Below are 19,536 nucleotides of genomic sequence, written 5' to 3' on the forward strand. Positions count from 1 at the left end.
TAACAGGGCATTACTGGAAAATAATGCCCTGGCTAGAAGAGTTGAAGGACCAAGGCGAAGCCAAGGGACTTTAACCATGCCAGGGAATTATTGGGAATTATTGGCCAGTCATGCCATGTTCTGACAACCACACACACACACACACACACACACACACACACACACACACACACACACACACACACACACACACACACACACACACACACACACACACACACACACACACACACACACACACACACACACACACACACACACACACCACACTGCAGCTCTACACACACAAACACACACAAACACACACACACACTCACAACACACTGAAGCTCTACACACACACAATACACTGCAGCTCTACACACACAAACTCCAAACACACACACACACACACACACACACACACACACACACACACACACACACACACACACACACACACACACAGAAACTCTGCAGCTATGCACATAAACAAACTCTGCAGGTACACACACAAATTCTGCAGACTTACACACATACTTTGCAGCAACAAATACACTCTCTCCCTCCTCCTGTGTCCTGTGTGGAGCTCTGTGCATGGAGGGAGGAGGAGGAGTCACTGCCTGGCTGCTGCCTCCTGTCCAATCACCTCCCTTGTCTGAGAGCTGCTCTAATAAAGGAAAGTTGATTGGAAGGAAATAAAAACTTGGCACGGTGCCAAAAGTAATGGGCCATTACTGAATGAATTATGCCCGGTATTGTGACCAGTCAGAGAGAAGGGATTTCAATAATTCCCTGAATTTAACATTTTTAGCCTGTAATTGGATTTAATAAGCGAACCCTGTTTGAGATTGCCTATGTGCCTTCGACTGTTTTTGGGCACTGACCTCAGTTATGAGCACTTCGGACAAAGTTGCTTACCGATCGAAGGTGTTTCCATCTACACCTACCTGGTCGAGTGTAACGTGGATGTGCATGTGCCTCGGACCGGGAGTGGGAGATTTCCCTACCGGAGTGGATGCTTGCACTCTTGCAGCGGTTGTGCCATCACCTACATACATAGTTGCCACCAACCCAATGCAAGGGTCCGGCTACATTGGAGATCGTTGATGGTTTTTATACTCATTGAATAGGTTTATGTTGTACGTGCATACAGTATCTCTTTTTTGAACCACTAAATTATTTTTGATACTGCACTGTGAGAGTTTTCTCTTTTCTTTTCTTTTCTATTCACTGGATATATTATGAAAAACAAAGTGGGTTAAGTGCGCTACTAAAATCCAACTCTATAATTCAACCACATAACAACCACAGTGGAGTAAGTGATAAAGAAGGTATAAACTTATAAAACAATTATTACGTGATCCTGGGTGTAAATCAGAGAGCGTCTGCAGCCGTGGAGACAGGGGTGGCTCAAATACCCCCTTTAACTAAGACAGAAAAAACACAAAAAACAGCACACAACGCTCATAATGTAGTAAATTAAAATATAATGAGTGACACAATATTTGGTATATAATCTGTGTACATCAGGAAAGAATTAAAACAGCATGTCAAGGGATAATGTTACCAAAGTGCCAACCAGAAGGACCAGGTCTCTCCAGCAAGATGTCATCTGGTGATCCCCAGGTACTTGCATCCAGATCCAGAGTCATCACACTGGTATCAATTGTTGTTCCTTATGGTCTGTCCATGGCTCAAACACCAATCCTATTTCTAGGTAAAGTGTGAAGCAGGTTCAATTGTCCCAATGTTCTAATTCCACTAATTGTAAGTGGTAGGGAGTCTGTGAGTGAAGACATCTAATCACGGTGGTTTGCTGCACCTCAGCATCCAACCGCTCTTCCGTCTGCCTGTCAGTGACATCACTGCACTGCGACGCCGTGTAGTGCACGCTCGAGCCTCTCACTGATCTCCAATCAAGCAAACAGCGTTGTACTGTAGGGATGCAGCAGTTCATCTGATCACTTAGGTCTGGGTGTCAGTACTATCCTACGCGTTTCGAAACTGGCACGTTTCTTCATGTCAGGGCGTGCTCACCACAAATGAGACGGGACCGCAGTGCTGAGGTGGGATAGGATATAACGCCACCCACAGCCACGAGGGCACGTCTTGAGAGTAGAGTAGTCTGGAAGTCCGGATCGGGGCAGGAGAGGTACAGATGGTAGACGGTGCTGTATGCAAAGTCCGGGGTAGAGATAAGGACATAATCGTTTACCATTTGCCAGGATCGGGATTCCAGAGGTGAGGAGAGTCGTTTTGCCGTACTGCACCGACACACTTTATTCGAGCAAATACCCGGTATGTACCTGGCAGATACCTGGAATGTGCCGCTCCTCACCTCTGACAAGCCCCGTTGCGTTTGCCTTCCCAGCCTGGGTTCATGCCTGGCTGACGGGCGGCTGATCTGTTAAATGATAATGATTAGGATTTAATAGGCTGCAATGCTTCGCGTGTCTACCAGATGGCATAAATTCATGAATTGTAATGCAGTATATATATATATACTGTGCAGTATTGCAGCCAGCGGGAATAAATTGCTTCAATCCCTGCTTGGAAAATACCTCAATGCACTCGGGCAGAAAACAGTCACAAACCTCAATACACCCGGGTATACCCGAATTCGTGGGACTAGCCGAGCTCGAATAAAGTGTGTCGCCAGTGTATGCAGAGTTCGGGATGCCAGAGGTGCGGGTAGACGTAGCGGAAGCCGGTTCGGTACACGAGGAGGACTGCAAAAACAAAACAGGACAAGACAGGACTAGGGAGGCAGAGCGTGATGAGAACAACTGGTTGGAGCGTGATGAGAACAACTCAGCCAACAAGTCAGTGACACTGTCAGGTATATATAGGAGAGCGGGTCCAATGGCAGCGCAGCAAGGTGGGGGTGTGTGGAAGGGCCAGGCTACAGCAGGGATAGGTCCAGTATGAGTCCCAGGGGAGGAGTCATAAAGCTCAGTAGTCAGACTGCATTGGATTGCAGCAATGGTTTGAGGTGCTGTGCCTTTAAGGGGTTGGTGCGGCTCCGTGTGGCCGCGCCTCTGTGTAGCTGTGCTTGCGGCCGCGTGACCGAGTGTAGCCGCCGGACCGAGAGTAGAAGGGGAGTTTTGGCATGCGCGCGCGCCCACGTGGAGTAGTGATCTGCGTTCCGGAGAGAGGCTACCTGCGTGCCGCGGGAGGACCCGTCGGAGCTGCCGGTGAGTGAGGAGCACGAAGAGGGTGGCATGACTCCCAGACCCTTACAGTATCCCCCCCTTCAGGGGCGACCTCCGGGCATCCATGAGATGGCTTGGAGGGATTCTTACGATGGAAAGCCTGGACGAGTCGAGGTGTGTGGAGATCCCGGTGGGGAATCCAGGAACGTTCCTCTGGTCCAAACCCCCTCCAGTGGACCAGATATTGTACTCCACCTCTGGAAATCCTAGAATCCAGGATAGCCTGAACCTCGTACTCCTGTTGACCTTGGATCAGAAGAGGAAGTGGAGGAGACGTGGTCTTAGTAAAGCGAGGACTCTGGAATGCTGGTTTAAGCAACGATATATGAAAGACTGACGGAATCTTCATCGAGGGTGGAAGGCGTAGGCGATAAGCCACAGGATTAATCCTCCTGACCACAGGAAAGGGACCGAGGAACTTGGGTGCCAGCTTCCTGGTAGGAACCTTTAGTCGGATATTCCTGGAAGAAAGCCAAACCCTGTCTCCTGGGACGAGTTCCGGAACCGGGCATCGAAGGCGGTCTACCTGGAGTTTCTGTCTCCCTGTAGCCACCTTTAAGTTCTCCTGAATCCTCGTCCATAAGTCTTTCAGCTGGGAGATGCGTTTGTCAACCGCTGGTACTCCTGAGGATAGATGGGAGAAGGGTAGGCGGGAAGGATGAAAACCACAATTATTGAAGAAGGGAGATTCTTGAGTGGAGTCATTGTGAAGGGAGTTAAGAACAAACTCAGCCCAAGGAAGCAGATCTACCCAATCATCCTGTGTATCGGTTATGAAACACCGAAGGTATTGTTCCAGGTTTTGGTTGGCCCTCTCCGTCTGCCCATTGGTCTGTGGGTGGTATCCCGAGGAGAATTGAAGTGAAATACCCATTTTACGGGAAAAGGCTCGCCAAAATCTTGACACAAATTGGGACCCACGATCAGAGACGATGGTTGAAGGCACTCTGTGAAGACGAAAAATCTCCTGGATGAAAACATCCGCAAGCCTGGAGGAATTTGGAAGAACCCTCAAGGGAACAAGGTGAGTCTGTTTGGAAAAACGATCAATGACCACAAGAATTGTATTCTTTCCTTTGGAGTCTGGGAGCTCTACAATGAAGTCCATAGAAATATGGTTCCAGGGGCGATCTGGAATGGGTAAGGGAAGAAGAAGGCCTGCTGGTTTGACCCGAGGTACTTTGTTGCGGGCGTATGTGCCACACGCTTTAACAAACTCCTCCACATCCTTAGCCCTCTCTGGCCACCAGAAGGTACGTTGAACAAGGTCGTTGGTTTTCCGTATCCCTGGATGTCCTGCTGATTTAGAGGAATGGCACCACTCGAGAAACCTTTTGCGGTGTTGGGGTGCCGTGTAGAGTCTTCCCTCCGGAACCTTGAGCCCCCTCGGAACTTGTGATTGTTCGGATCGAATTTTGTCCAAAATATCAAAGGAGTTGGCAGACAGGATACATCTAGAGGGAATAATTGTCTCTAGCTGTTCTTCAGACTTGTCCTCTGCCAGGAACTGTCGAGACAGGGCGTCCGCCTTTAGACTTTTGGAGCCAGGAATAAAGGAGATAAGAAAATTGAATCGTGAAAAAATAGTGCCCAGCGGGCTTGTCGAGAGCTCAAACGACGTGCCCCTTCTAAGTAGAGAAGGTTCTTATAGTCTGTGAGTATGGTTATAGGTGTCTCCGTACCCTCTAAGAAATGTCTCCACTCTTCTAATGCCAACTTGATCGCCAAAAGCTCCCGGTTCCCGACATCGTAATTTCGTTCTGCGGACGAAAATTTCTTCGAGAAGAAGGCACATGGGTGTAGTCTGTCTATGGGAGAGGTCCTTTGGGATAATACAGCCCCAGCCCCGATGTCCGAGACATCTACCTCCAAGGTAAATGGAAGTTTAGGATCTGGGTGGGTGAGGATAGGGGCAGACACAAAAGCCTTTTTTAGCAGATTAAATGCCCGTATGGAGGTCTCAGACCATGATGAAGGATCTGCACCCTTCTTAGTGAGATCAGTTATGGGAGATACCGTAGAAGAAAAATTGCGAATGAAGCGTCGATAATAATTTGCAAAACCTAGAAAGCATTGCACAGCTTTGAGAGTGGTCGGACGCGGCCAGTCCAAGATAGCCTTAAGTTTCTCTGGATCCATATTGAATCCGGAGTCAGAGATAACGTATCCCAAAAAAGCCACCGGACTTGAGATGGAACTGACATTTCTCCAATTTCGCAAAGAGATGGTTCTCCCGGAGGCGTAACAGCACTTGTTGAACAAGGTTTGATATGTTCTTGAAGAGATTTAGAAAAGATTAGTATGTCATCTAGGTAAACGATTAGAAATGTGTTAAGAATGTCCCGAAAAATCTCATTGACGAAATCCTGGAAAACTGCTGGTGCGTTGCACAGATCGAACGGCATGACCAGGCATTCGTAGTGGCCGTCATGGGTGTTAAAAGCAGTCTTCCACTCGTCCCCCTCACGTATCCTTACTAAATTGTAGGCACCTCTTAAATCCAATTTAGAAAAGATAGTTGCTCCCTGGAGACGGTCGAAGAGTTCCGGTATCAAGGGCAGTGGGTAGCGGTTCTTGCATGTGATGTTATTCAAACCCCGGTAGTCTATGCATGGACGAAGAGAACCGTCCTTCTTTTTGACAAAAAAGAAGCCTGCTCCGACTGGAGAGGAAGACTTTCGGATGAAACCCATCTCTAAATTCTCTGCAATGTAAGTGTTCATGGCTTTAGTCTCTGGGAGAGAGAGAGAGGATAGGATCGTCCTCTGGGAAGAGGTGCCCCGGGTAGTAGGTCAATAGGACAGTCGAACGAACGGTGCAGAGGTAGGACCTCGGAACGTGCTTTGTCGAACACATCACGGAATTCCCAGTACACAGAAGGTAGGGAATCGACCTTCTCTGGCAGGGTAGTCAACCCACCAATCTTCTGGAAAATCCTGGTACATGTCTTGGCGCAAGAAGCACTCCACTGGATAGGTTCCCGATCCGTCCAGTCGATGCGAGGCTTATGGAGTTGAAGCCAAGGAAGACCCAAAATCAGCTCAACAGAGGGAGTGTGGATAACATCGAGAGTAATGATCTCCGTATAAACGTCGACGAACTGCAGTAGGAGAGGCACCGTCTGTAGCGTGATGAATGCCGGCTGTAGAGGTCGACCGTCAATAGCCTCCAGACCTACTGGCGTCTCCTGGATTGCAGCAATGGTTTGAGGTGCTGTGCCTTTAAGGGGTTGGTGCGGCTCCGTGTGGCCGCGCCTCTGTGTAGCTGTGCTTGCGGCAGCGTGACCGAGCGTAGCCGCCGGACCGAGAGTAGAAGAGGAGTTTTGGCGTGCGCGCACGCGCCCACGTGGAGTGGTGATCGGCGTTCTGGAGAGAGGCTGCCTGCGTGCCGCGGGAGGACCCGTCGGAGCTGCCTGTGAGTGAGGAGCACGCCGAGGGCGGCGTGACTCCCAGACCCTTACACTTCATCAGGGAAAAAGACCAAATGATTTGAAAGGCACTGAAGTACCCCCCGCTCGCTCCCACATAAGGCTGAAGGAAATAGTCAATATACTGTAACAGATTAGCAGTCAGAGATTGAATTCCTGATATTATTGGCCTTCCCGGGGGGTTGGTTACAGATTTATGGGTTTTAGGAAGATGGTAAAATATTGGAATTTTTGGATAGTTCGAATATAAAAATGCATATTCATTCTTAGAAATCACAGAGGTGTTCAAAGTTTGGTCTAAAAGTGTTTTTAAACGGAAAAGGAAATCACTGGTTGGATCTTTCTTTAATTTTATATAGCAGGATATATCTACAAGGAGGCGATGTGCCTCCCTTTCATTATCCTTCCGATCTTGGAGGACTACACCTCCTCCTTTGTCCGCTTGCCTAATAATTACATTTTTGTTCTCCTTCAAAAATTTTAACGCCAGATTTTCTTTCTTATTAAGATTATATTTGATGTCACCAGATTTGAAGTTTTTTGTAAGGGTGTTAAATTCATTATTGACCATATTAAAAAAAGTTTCTATGTGGTGTCCTTTGGAGTATGCAGGGTAAACCTGAATTTGCCCTTAAAGTGGGTGTGTCTACATACTTGTTCACTATTCTCCACCACTTCAGACAAATCTGGAGTCACAGTATGTACTGTAATCTCTGTGATTGCGCTACAATTATCTAAATCTGCATTCAGAAAATGACTCTTCAAGGTGAGATTGCGCATGAATTTCTGTAAATCCATACATACTGTAGTTGGAAGGAGCTTGGTCCTCATGAGCGTGAAAACGTCAAGCCCCTGTCCAATACCTTTTTTTGTTCATTTGTTAAGATTACAGATGACAAGTTAAAGATCACTTTATACACTGGGGTTATGGGTCCTTTTTATGGTCCCTCCTCTTTTGCTCTGGTCCCTCCTCTGCTCCCTCTTCTAGTAGAGGCCTTTTCTTTTTTTCTAGGGGAGTTTTTTGCGATATTAACCCTATGTCCTCTTTTTTCCTGTTCAGGTCTGTATGTCTGTTTTTGACTAACTCTAAAAAAGAGGGTGAAGACTGTGCAGGTGATTGGTATCTAGGACTAAATCTCTCTGTTACCAAATGTTTATTGGTATCATACTATGTTATCCTTTCTGTATGTATCTAAAGTTCATTTCTAAAGGGTTTGTTTCCCCTCTCATTTGATTGTGAGTAAGGTCTGTTGATCTACTGATCTTTTTTAACGACTGGGAGGAATCTCATCTCAATTATATGCTATAATATGTTAAAATACGACTTTTGATTTAGGGCATATATGTGTATGTGTTTTTAATCATTATTTCTCTTCCATTCAAGCCCCCTCAGCGAAAGTATGCTAGAAGGGTGTATTTTATCATTTATATTGTTTATATTTATATATATTTTATCTCATGTTTATTAATAAAGTACAAGTGCTGAGATTTCGGCTCATTATATGTATATGGGTGTATTGACACTGACTCCCCCCTGCCCTCTTCCGATTGGTTGGAAGACTTGAGTCATGGGCCAATTGGGAGCGAGCGGGGGGTACTTCAGTGCCTTTCGAATCATTTGGTCTTATTCCCTGATGAAGAAACATGCCAGTTTCGAAACGCGTAGGATAGTACTGACACCCAGACCTAAGTGATCAGATGAACTGCTGCATCCCTACAACTCTGTTTGCTTGATTGGAGATCGGTGAGAGGCTCGAGCGTGCGCTACACGGCGTTGCAGTGCAGTGATGTCACTGACGGGCAGACGGAAAAGCGGTTGGATGCTGAGGTGCAGCAAACCACCGTGATTAGACGTCTTCACTCACAGACTCCCTACCACCTACAATTAGTGAAATTAGAACATTGGGACAATTGAAGCTGCATCACACTTTACCTAGAAATAGGATTGGTGCTTGAGCCATGGACAGACCATAAGGACCAACAATTGACACCAGTGTGACGACTCTGGATCTGGAAGCAAGTACCTGGGGATCACCAGATGACATCTTGCTGGAGAGACCTGGTCCTGCTGGTTGGCGCTTGGGTAACATTATCCCTTGACATGCTATTTTAATTCTTTCCTGATGTACACAGATTACTTACCAAATATTGTGTCACTCATTATATTTTAATTTACTACACTATGAGCGTTGTGCGCTGTTTTTTGTGTTTTTACTGGATATATTATCCCTGACTTTCCTTTCCAAAAATTGTCAGAGTTACAATTAATAAACTGTTCTGGAACTTGAAGATTAATAATTATTCTTGGGATTATTTTTCACAGTAATATCAATAATAATAATAATAATAATAATAATAATAATAATAATAATAATAATAATAACTGCTGCTATGTGTTCATGTTGATATACTACAATCACAGAAACATGTGCTGCATGAGGGTAATGGGTAACAGGCACTGGCAGAGCCCACTTCACTGAAACTACTATCAATCACAGCATGTTAATCTGTTTCTATTGCCTAGACTCATGGATACTGTTTCACACACACAGTCGCTTCTACTAACCATTGTGGAGAAGCACTGCACATTTAATGGATTTATACCCTCTACCCATAACTGTCTCCTTTCCACCCCTTTCACCTCTACTACACTCTCTGTCTCTCACCTTAAACCTTTTTCTCTCACTGCCTTAACTGTGCAACTCCCTCACACTCAGTATACTCCAAGCACCTCCCCCCCCACCTTTAAGTCAAACCTTAAAACTCACCTCTTAAATGAAGCATTTTATTAGCCTGGGCACATGGTTACTGTCTAACACCCACAGCCGCTCCTACCAACCATTGTGGCCAAATACTGCCATCTACTGCACTTATTCTCTCACTGCAGTCTCTGCAAATCTTCCATCATACCACTTAGATTGTAAACTCTCTGGGGAAGGGATTTCCTTTACTATTGTCTGATCTTGTTTGTTACACTTATTTTTGTTATAATTCTCTATACTGTTTTGTCTCTCTTGTAAAACACTGAGTACAGCTCTGGGTGCTATATAAATAAAGATATACATACTGTTCAAGATGAAAAGGATGGATTAGTAAAATTACTTGCAAGGATTTATTGTTAATCATGGATCTTCGGTACAGGTTCGGCTAATAGGCTTATACGTCATGTAGTGTTCAGTATATAGGGGGATAGAAAGAGGGAAAAATGCCTTAAAATGGGTATCTATGCATCCCAATGATTTAGGGGATTGTTAATCCCTTAAACCCCTTAACAGTTAAAAACTGCAAAAGTATTGACAGGTTTACCCCAATTTTTCCCCTTCCACAAAATTACTGTTTTTTCATGCAAAGATCCCAAATATGTAATTTTTCTTCAATTACAGATGTAGTGTGATACAAGTTCCCCTTGCATCACTTGTAGCGGTGGACCGTGGCCCAAGTGCGGCCGTGATCAGGACCACAGGTGGCAAAGGCGACACAGGCAAAATAGCAAGATCGCTGTAAGAGCTGTGTGGGGAGACACCGAGAGAGGGACCACTTCTCTCTGCTCTCTGAATACTGTAGCTCTTCCAGACTGATGCACCCCAGTAGGATTAACACAGTGGGAGTCCAATTCAAAAGCAGGGACCCCGCTGCATTAATCCTTTCAGGGCAACCAGTGTACTAGGCTTTTGGGCATGGGGAAGCCGCGATCGAACCACGGTTAGGCTTCATTCATCTGCAGTTTCCTTGCACCCAAAACAAACATAGATAACACTGCATCTGTAGGTAAACTTTATTAAAGACTGGAGATACATTTTGGGGATTGTAAAGGTCTTTATTGGGACATTGTGGCTACAGTTGTATAGCTCTGTAATATTTTGAAAGACAGATGATAGATAGGAGACACATTTCATTATTGCAATAGTTAGAGTAATTAAGATTAACGACTATGGGGCTTATTCTACTAGCTCTTAATTTGTCATTGTAAAATTGCAAGTTTTTGCATGTTCGCAAGAAGTGCAACGAAATGTGTGAAAAAACGGTATTCTCTATTATAAATCACATTTTCTAAACAGCTTCTATAAAAAGTTACAAATTATCTGATTTGTACTTGCTTTAGAAGCAAAATGGCCTGAAGGTGGTGCTAACTACTCCAAAGCCTGAAAGAGGCCTTTTGCAAGGAAGAGGAAGATGATTTCCTAACTTCATAGTATCTCCAGTTGTGTATATATATCCCCTCAAACCTCCCTCAAAATAAATTAGGGAGAGATGCCTGTGCAGGAAAATGAACACCTGAGGTACCCTGGGAGATATGCTAATATCTATATAAAGTAAATTTAAATGAGTCACACATCCTAAAATATATCTTTAAGACCAATCAGTATAAAGGCCCAGTGTCAGACCCAACAGGATTAGAACCCACAAAACTTTTAGCCTTTTGTACTTTTCAGAGCTACATACAGTGATTTTGGTCCTTCCGCCTGGATTTGTATGGCCAGAATGAAAATGCTTCTAAAACAGTCTTTTGTGCATTGTTTGGACATATGAAAAGTGCTTACAGAATAGCAAACCATGCAAATTCGCTTCTAAAGTGTAGAAGTGTTTTGTGACAATTCAGAGCTACTAGAATATGCACCTATGAATCAATGCACCAGTGGTTTGCATAGTTATTTTAAAAATAAATATTTACAATGCTAGCAATGCACACAAAACTAAATGCCCTGTTGCCAAGGTTTGATAAACAAGTACTTTGTAGTTGCTAAGGAAATCTTAGGTGACAGTACAAGTCCTGTAAGGCGATATTGACAAAAGTGTTCAAATTAATGTACAGTACTGTATAATAATCACTCTGCTATCAGCTATAAATATAGGGAATGGAAAATAAATATAACATCCTAACACTAAACAGTGGTCAATCTATGGAACTACAGTACTTAGAACAATAGAGCTAATTTAACAAAAAAAAATGTTTCATAGAAGTTTCAATCTTGCACCTCTTCAGGATTTAACATTTTATGGTGAAACCAATAACCTTACCACTTCATTCTATGTCAAACTAGTATGGATACAAATACAAAAGTAAAATGTAATCTGTAATAAAAAAAACATCTGTTGATACAGAAGACATACTGCACTTTGTGTATAAAAAACATTAGTTTCTTAGGTGCTGGTGTCCCTATTGTAAAAGATGTTCTGAAGCATCCAGTCTAATATGCTTAAACACAATTAAAGCCATACCAGGCCCTATAACATTCAAAGTACTGTATAGGCAACAGTGTACAACACAGATTTATTTTTATTTAAGGTACATTTAAAGCTCTTTAAAGACATTGGGATGCACAATTATTGTTATTATTGGAGTTACACATTTATAAATGAATAATACAGGCAGTCCTCGGTTATCCGACACAATGCGTTACTCAAAATGGCGTTGGATAGCAAAGCGTCTTAAAACGAAACACGTTTTCCCATAGGAACACTGTTTAAATGAAAGGTTCCGTGCCTGAAGGCATATTTAATGCTAAAATACACAAAATATTTTATGCAGGCAATAAGATACGCAGCACACACATAAATTATATAGTGTATATACTGTATTATATATATATATAATATAACATAAAATATAATAATATAATATATTATATAGTATAATCTAATATTATATTATATAATATATATATATATATATATATATGTATATATATATATATTATATACACATAAACAACTTTGCAAAGCGTTGTAAGAGCGTTGGATAAGCCGTTTTGGCATTGTAAAAATGAAAATAGGTATGCAGGATAAGCCATTCGTTGTAAAGTGAAGCGTTGTAAAACGAGGACTGCCTGTAAGTACATTTTTGCATATAGTTGTGAGTAAATGTTAGACACTTGTAACAGTGTTTCCCCCACCCTCTGGGGGATTTGGCCATTACATGGTGTAAGGTGGTGCATACATGCTGGCTCACAGTAGATCTGAGTCTCCACCAATGTTGTTGGGGAGAACAGGACATGCTTCTGGGGTACATCATGGGTTTTTATCTATGACGGTATAGCGCCTCCATCTGCTACAGCCTCAAGATAGTGTATATGAAGGCAATTTCCTGCAGAAGAATAACTCCACTCCTCCCAGAAAGATTGCCCTCTAGGCCGGAGTATATTAAACTGGAACTTCTTTATTCTCTGCTTCAGCACAGTATAACATGGGTTCCTGCCCAGTACAGCACACACAATGGTCTGCAATCTTTGGATGTTCCTGGACCTACACTCCATTTCAAGGGCCCCATAAGCAGTCCTTACTCTTCCCTGACCTTCTAGTAATGCCAGGGGAATGGTATGACTCACTCTCCCCCAAGGGAAGAGGAACAGAGGGTGCCAATGTATAGACAATTATGTGTGTACCAGCCTATCTCAAGTAGGGAGAGGCACTGGTACAATTTAGTGCTGCAGCCCTTTAAGTACAAGGGAAGAAGGTACCAGGTCTGAGCCCAAGATTAGGCAGAACACAGGCTTAGTCCCACCTCCTCATCTGTCACTCAAGGGAGCTGCCTCGGCGGGGAAAACAAGAATTGGTCCTGTCACTGCCTGCACTGTTACCAGGACTTGCATGACAGGGAGGGCAGACTGGTAGCCAAAACAACACATGGCTACTCACTTTTAAAACTATAAGCTGAATAGCTATAACAATATTTATTTTTGAAAGCCAACAATGTAACATCCATGTACACAGTAGCAAAATAGCATCTGTTCATGTGTTTTCTTATTTCTTAGCATAACCAGTTCCCATATTACTTGGTGACATAGAGGGAAAACAAATCAACATTTACACAAAGTAGCATAATATACTGACAATAAAGCATTAATATTCTAACGTGTTTTTAAAGACGTTGGGTGCCTATGTTCTAAGCTCATTTTTTTTTTACGTCTACACCTTATTGATACAAAGTAGTACTGTACACAGCTTCATAAACGGTGCATACTATGTATAGTATTAAGATCTTTTTGTGACTTTATACATATGATGTATTGTGTCACTACTATTTCAGCTAAGGAGTTAATGGCCCTAATGGGTTAACTGTGTGGGCTTGCACAGGCTACTTCCCTCCCCCTTATGTGATATGGTATGACTTGCACAAGGGATTGCCATTCCCCAGTATGTTTTGTGACCACTGACGTCAACTTTTTCTGCCGTGAGGATTTTGCGATAAAATCACCATTCTAGAGCAGCGATAGGCGTTCACAGCCTAATCACTGCTACTAGAATTGCGCAAGTTTCTGAACATGCCGAAAAGCATCCATTAGTGGCTTATCACCGCTGCCTCAGAGATTTTTTTTATGAGCAATTTTTTGGGGGGCGATTCAGTCTTTTATCACCCACTTATCACCGCTTACTGAATAGCAGTAGACTTTTGGGCGATAAGTGCTTGATAAGTGGCTTATGAACGCTTACTGCACAGGCTCCTAAATCTCAATTGAAAACACAGGCAGATGCGTATAGTTACAAATCAGTCATAAAATCCCTAACCACTAAAAAAAACAATTCAGAGGACCACAAGAAATCCTTCTCTTCATTGAGGCCATTAGGGTAATTCAAATTCAAATTCAATTTGTGAATCCAAAAAAGTTCCCTTTCTTTGAGTCATGCATGTCTATTACCATCCCTTCTAGGGTAGTCACCTGCTCAAAAATTTGGTATCAAATTTTATGTTTGTTTCATGCATATATACCAAGCCTTTGAGTAAATAAACAAAAAAGTCTGACTGACATGTTCTCATTTTAAATTCTTTCCCTGTATGCGGTTGTGAAAAGTGACATTCCTTAATTACAGTATCCCATTGCAGTGTACGCAGTGTTCACAGGGAAACCCTACTATATGTGTTTATCCAGCTAACCAACATTTGTAACATGTACTGTATCTTGATTTTAAAATCAGTACTTGTTATTAGTCTGTCCTTTATGTTGTTTAACCTTCTATAGGACATGAAGGTAATCAAATTCAATGGAGGTAATCAAAAGGTATCAGCTATCCTTCCATTCTTTTTTACCACAGATTCAACCTTCTGTGACATCAATGAATATGTACTGACAATGACCAGGGATCCTCTGAAGAGTTGATTTATGTGGTCTTATTTAACAATTATTTTCTATCTGCTAACAAAACCCTGGCTTTAAAGCTCTGTAAATGTTTGAATAGATAGCCACATTCAGAATATTTCTCTAACATCTTGTTGGTTCTATCCTCAACCTTGTTCACATCACTGAGTATTTTACGGACTCTCAAAAGCTTGTTATCCCTTCTTAAGGCTAGAATGGTGAAAACTGTCTACCCATAGTAGAGAGTTCCTATTAAAGTTATTATGCCCATAAAATACCTCACTTGCACTAAATGTTCATGTGTTCAGTTGCCAGATTTCTTTTCTGCAGTGCGCGTTTGATCCAAATCAATTTCAAAACTTGGTCTGAATGTCCTTTAAACATGATCAAATATGGTGGTAATTCATGGTTACTGCTTATTAGTGATATCATACTTTTTATTATTTATAAATCTACAGTTAGATTTATTAGCATTTTATTAGAACAAAGAGAGATTATTTTAATATAACACTGTTGCCTTTCTGTTTTAATAACATATGTTTCTAAAAAGAGAGGTGCAAAAGGATTCATTCCTTTGTTTTCCAGGTCTAGAATTGATGTAAATAAAGCATAAAAATACAACTTTTTCAGCAGCTTTGACAATAATTCATGTTCAATAGTAAAGTGCACTTATTCTATGCAGTTTCAGATACTTTGTAGAAAATATTCAGCAGCAAAAGTATAAAATGCAGGTAGTGGAATGCATCTGAAAACTACAACTCTAAAGCAAATGATGTAATGTAATGAGCACAGTTGTTACAGTAGTTCACTAAGCAAATTGGGAAGATAAATATATTTCCAAGTTTATCTGTATTCTGAACAGGCTGCACATGCAAATTAATTTGACAGATATGGAATTAAATACCCAAAACCTATAACTATATATTTCCTCTATTACAGTACGTCATCCAAGAGATAGGAGAAGGGATCATCAGAGGGAGCATATAATAAACTTAAATTGAGTTTTTGTGCCCTTTGGCAGCTCAGGGGTTATCCAAAGAAATACCCAAATAGAATCGAAGATTAAAGTGTAAATATGTTTTCTTTACAGGATGCTTCAATTGCTCATAGATTCCACATCATGAGAGAAAAACATCCAGAGAAGTTCAACAGTAGGTAAGAAAACCAATATATTTGTGATGACTTTAGAGACTAGTGTTTATTATCTTTCAGATCAATGTGTACTTTCAGCTTTTCTTTTCATGTTTCGTGCATATTTTGCCTACCCATTGGCATTGATTTAAGAATATTAAAGATTAGGCAGAATAGATCTAAAAAATTATATTATTTTAGGGTGCCCAGAAGGACTAGGATACCCTCTCTCCCCCAGGTAACAGAGCAAGTGTAACTCAAACAAACAAGGGTTATCTTGTTCTTGTAACTTTTTCCTATTTTTATTTCAATGTAATGACAGATAAAATGTACAATATGTATTTTATTCCTTGCCACTCGATTTGTTATGTAGGTGGTGAAGGCAAACTATTGATGGGCGTATTCACCCAAATCCGTTTCACAGATTTTCTCACATTTTCCCCCCAAAATCTGTTTCACAGTGTAAAATCTGAGGACGGATTTGGTCGGTTCTGTGAGGATACATAAAATCAGCTATTCTATATAATCTATCCACGGGTTCCGGAATTCTCTAAGTGTATTGGTAATAATAAAAAGCCGCAAAATGCGAATTGCCCTTTTTGAGATTGATCCAAGGAAATCCACAGACCAAACGAACTGGCCGATCTGCTACAGATCCAAATCCACCAAAAACATTTGCCCATCTATTTCAAACATTATTTGCTCCAACTTTGTTCACTCTGCTCGCATAAGTATATTACTGGGCAATTGTTGTGTAGCGGGCTATCCCCTAGCTACTATTCTACCCAATGGGCTGACAGTAAACCCTGGTATCTACAGGTTTGCCAGTAGTTGGTACACATCCTGTTGTAGCTGGGACAACGGAGTGCCCGCCTCCTGGCTGTACTTAAGGGCAAGACTGCCCTAAATTTGGAGGTTGTTCTTTCTCCCTGAGGAAGGAAGGTCACACGTCTGGGAGCCTGAGATTGGGGCCTACCCATGTGCTCTTCCCTGTGGGGAGGAGTGAATGTGACTATACCTCTGCCTCCACTAAGGAGGTAGGGAAGAGCTAGGACGGCTGCGGGTGCCCTTGTCCTGTAGCCTGTAGCCTGGCCTGTGTGCCCTCCATTGATAGCTGAGAGTAAAGAGACTGTAACCGGCAGAAGACGGCTGAGTAGCTGTGTATTACTGCAAAGACTGTAGTAATAAACCGTTCCTGTTTGCAATATACCTCCGGCCTGATGTGTGATCTAAATGGGGGGAGAGTACAAGTTCTACCGTGGGAGATCATCTCCATATATTCCTGGAGCCAATTGCAGATGGAGGCGCTGCACTGCTAAGTATAACTTTGGGGAATGGACCCCAAAAGCCTGTTCCTGTGTCCCAAAGTCATCACGGACGACTCAGCCCTCTTGTTACCAGCACCACATAATGGCCCTGTAATGGCCCCTATCTGCGATTGGGTGTGGGAAACACTGTTACAGTTGTAAGAGTGGTTAGGGAAGAAACAGAGCTCACAGTTTTCTTTTTATTAGCGTCTGATAAATCCACCTTGTTTGATGTTGTGTTTGTATATTGTCTTTGGCTAGGATATTTATTTCAGATGTAGGAATCTAACATAACAATTTTTATACATTTGATTTCGGTGAAAATTGAAGCGAACATTATTTCAGCTGGTCAAGAAGCATCACCCATAAGAATGGGTGACATTTTCATAGAAATTCGAGAGAGATAGAATACTTATTTTGTTATAGTCCAAAGTGCTATAAAGCCCGGGGGAGTGTCCATGAGTATGATTAGCTACATGTGTATGATAAGCTACATTAGCAACATGCAGAGCTCAAAAATATGCTGCAACAGTGTTGCTACTTTATCCAGCAGCTGCTTTAGCTTACTGCTAGAAATGCTGCCTTGACTAGCAGAGGTTGTGAAGTCTGGTCCGGTTCGCCCTGACTGTACCCCTGCCCCTTTCTGAAAAGGAGTCTTGTGACCTTGGCTGTGTGTGGTGTGTGTCATTTAAATATACTTTGCATAACTCCCAGATGTGCTTCTTTATGCACACAGGTGCTTCTCAACTTTTTAACAGTCCAATCTGTCTTCAGATATCTGTGTGCGGATAAGATTTTGACTAATTAGCCCATCTTTAGTGGTACCTTCAAAAATAAACCTGTTAATTTTGCTACCAATGCCATACAATTATTTTGAACAACTCAAGGTATACTACAGTATATAATAGAACATACAGCCACTCCAATTTTTACTTAAAATAATGAAGCAAGAATGACATATTTGATATGTTTCTTGGCTATGTAATATGTCCTTTTTGTTAAATAATAAACTGAAATGTAAGTTTTATATCAGTCTTTTCTTTTCCTGCAATAAAATATTTTATGGAAAAGCATATTTTGTTATTCAGGCTAGCTCAGTCTTTAAGAGTTACCAACAGTCCTTGTTTCTAAAAGTTTTCTTTTCAACACATAAATGAGCAAATTACCCATGTAGCTCTAATTATCACAAAAGTCACTTACATAGATATTTATTGCCTGACAAAACCTGGTTTGTTGGTGGCCTGTGAGAACTGAACTTGGACCAGTCTGTGTTATGTAATGAGAATATTACTGAGCGTGTCACTGTACTGTTTAGGTTTGTACAGTACATTTGCAAAATCAATGGTTTTCTGCCAGTCTCTAACATGATTATTGTTAGGAACATGTAAAATATTTGTTCATTCATCTTCTCAAAGAACCTTAAAGATTAAAACATACAAAAAATAAACAAGATTGTGTTTTTTGAAAGGATAGTATTATGGCTTTATGATAGGTGAAATAAATAATGCCATTTGTTCCCCAGAGACCTCCTCTGTAATTAAAGAAAACTGGAGATTCTTCATATGTTGAATATTTTTTTTTCCATATTTGAATCCTTGAAATAATGGTTATGTCTGATATATAACTATACTCTGTTCTATAGAAATAATAGAATTAACACAAAATAATAAATATAATAATAATAATTAGCACAAAAATAGTGGTCTTGGGGGCCTATGCAGAGAGCAGCGAATTTTAAAATTGGCGATTTTATTAAAAAGTAGCTTTTTTGGAGAGTTTTAATCTCCATATGCAGAAAAGTGCGAATTCTGCTATGTTTAACATGGATGCGTGTGGCGAGTTTAAATTGGCGAGATGCGCGCTTCAGAAATGTGTTAAAACAAATTCGCGGCTTTTTTTTTCCCTTTGCAATGGCCGCGAGCGGCAGTTTTTTCTGGCGAGTTAAAACTGAGACAATCGCGCCATTTTATTGGCGCGAACAGCCGCTAGATGCCGTTCGCGCCTCTCTGCATACGGATATTTTTAAAACTGGCGAGATTGAGGTTCTCGCCAGCCGCGAGGCGAGTTTTATAACTAGAAAAGAAAAATTGGCGCGTTTTTCGGAACTCGCCATTTTCTGCTGCTTTCTGCGCGATTTTCTCCAAAAAATGGCGAATTTCGAAATAGCGCTGCTCTCTGCATAGGCCCCTTGATATTTAGTGTTCCTCAAATACAAAACTAAAAAATGAAAAGAATGAAAATGAAATGATTTTCCTTCCAGAAAGGTTTTTAATTTATTCTCCCCTTCTAACTTAAATATATTTATGCGTTTTCACTTCTAATCAGAGAATACATATTTATAAGTGTCTGTTTTCTAAAACCATATTGAAACACACATACTGTGGCTGTACAGAGCTGCATAT

General features: G+C 41.8%; 1 protein-coding gene across 2 annotated transcripts in view; it reads left to right on the top strand.

The window, feature by feature from the left end:
- Window positions 1–19,536, top strand: part of DGKB (diacylglycerol kinase beta) — an 895,737-nt gene that overhangs the window by 368,328 nt on the left and 507,873 nt on the right. For both annotated transcript variants that reach the window (XM_075587224.1, XM_075587223.1), the window contains one exon: window positions 15,787–15,851. In XM_075587224.1, coding sequence (XP_075443339.1) covers window positions 15,787–15,851 — 65 coding nt within the window. The remainder of the gene's footprint in view (window positions 1–15,786; window positions 15,852–19,536) is intronic.

This window comes from Ascaphus truei, chromosome 2, assembly GCF_040206685.1.
Source record: "Ascaphus truei isolate aAscTru1 chromosome 2, aAscTru1.hap1, whole genome shotgun sequence".
NCBI lineage: Eukaryota > Metazoa > Chordata > Amphibia > Anura > Ascaphidae > Ascaphus > Ascaphus truei.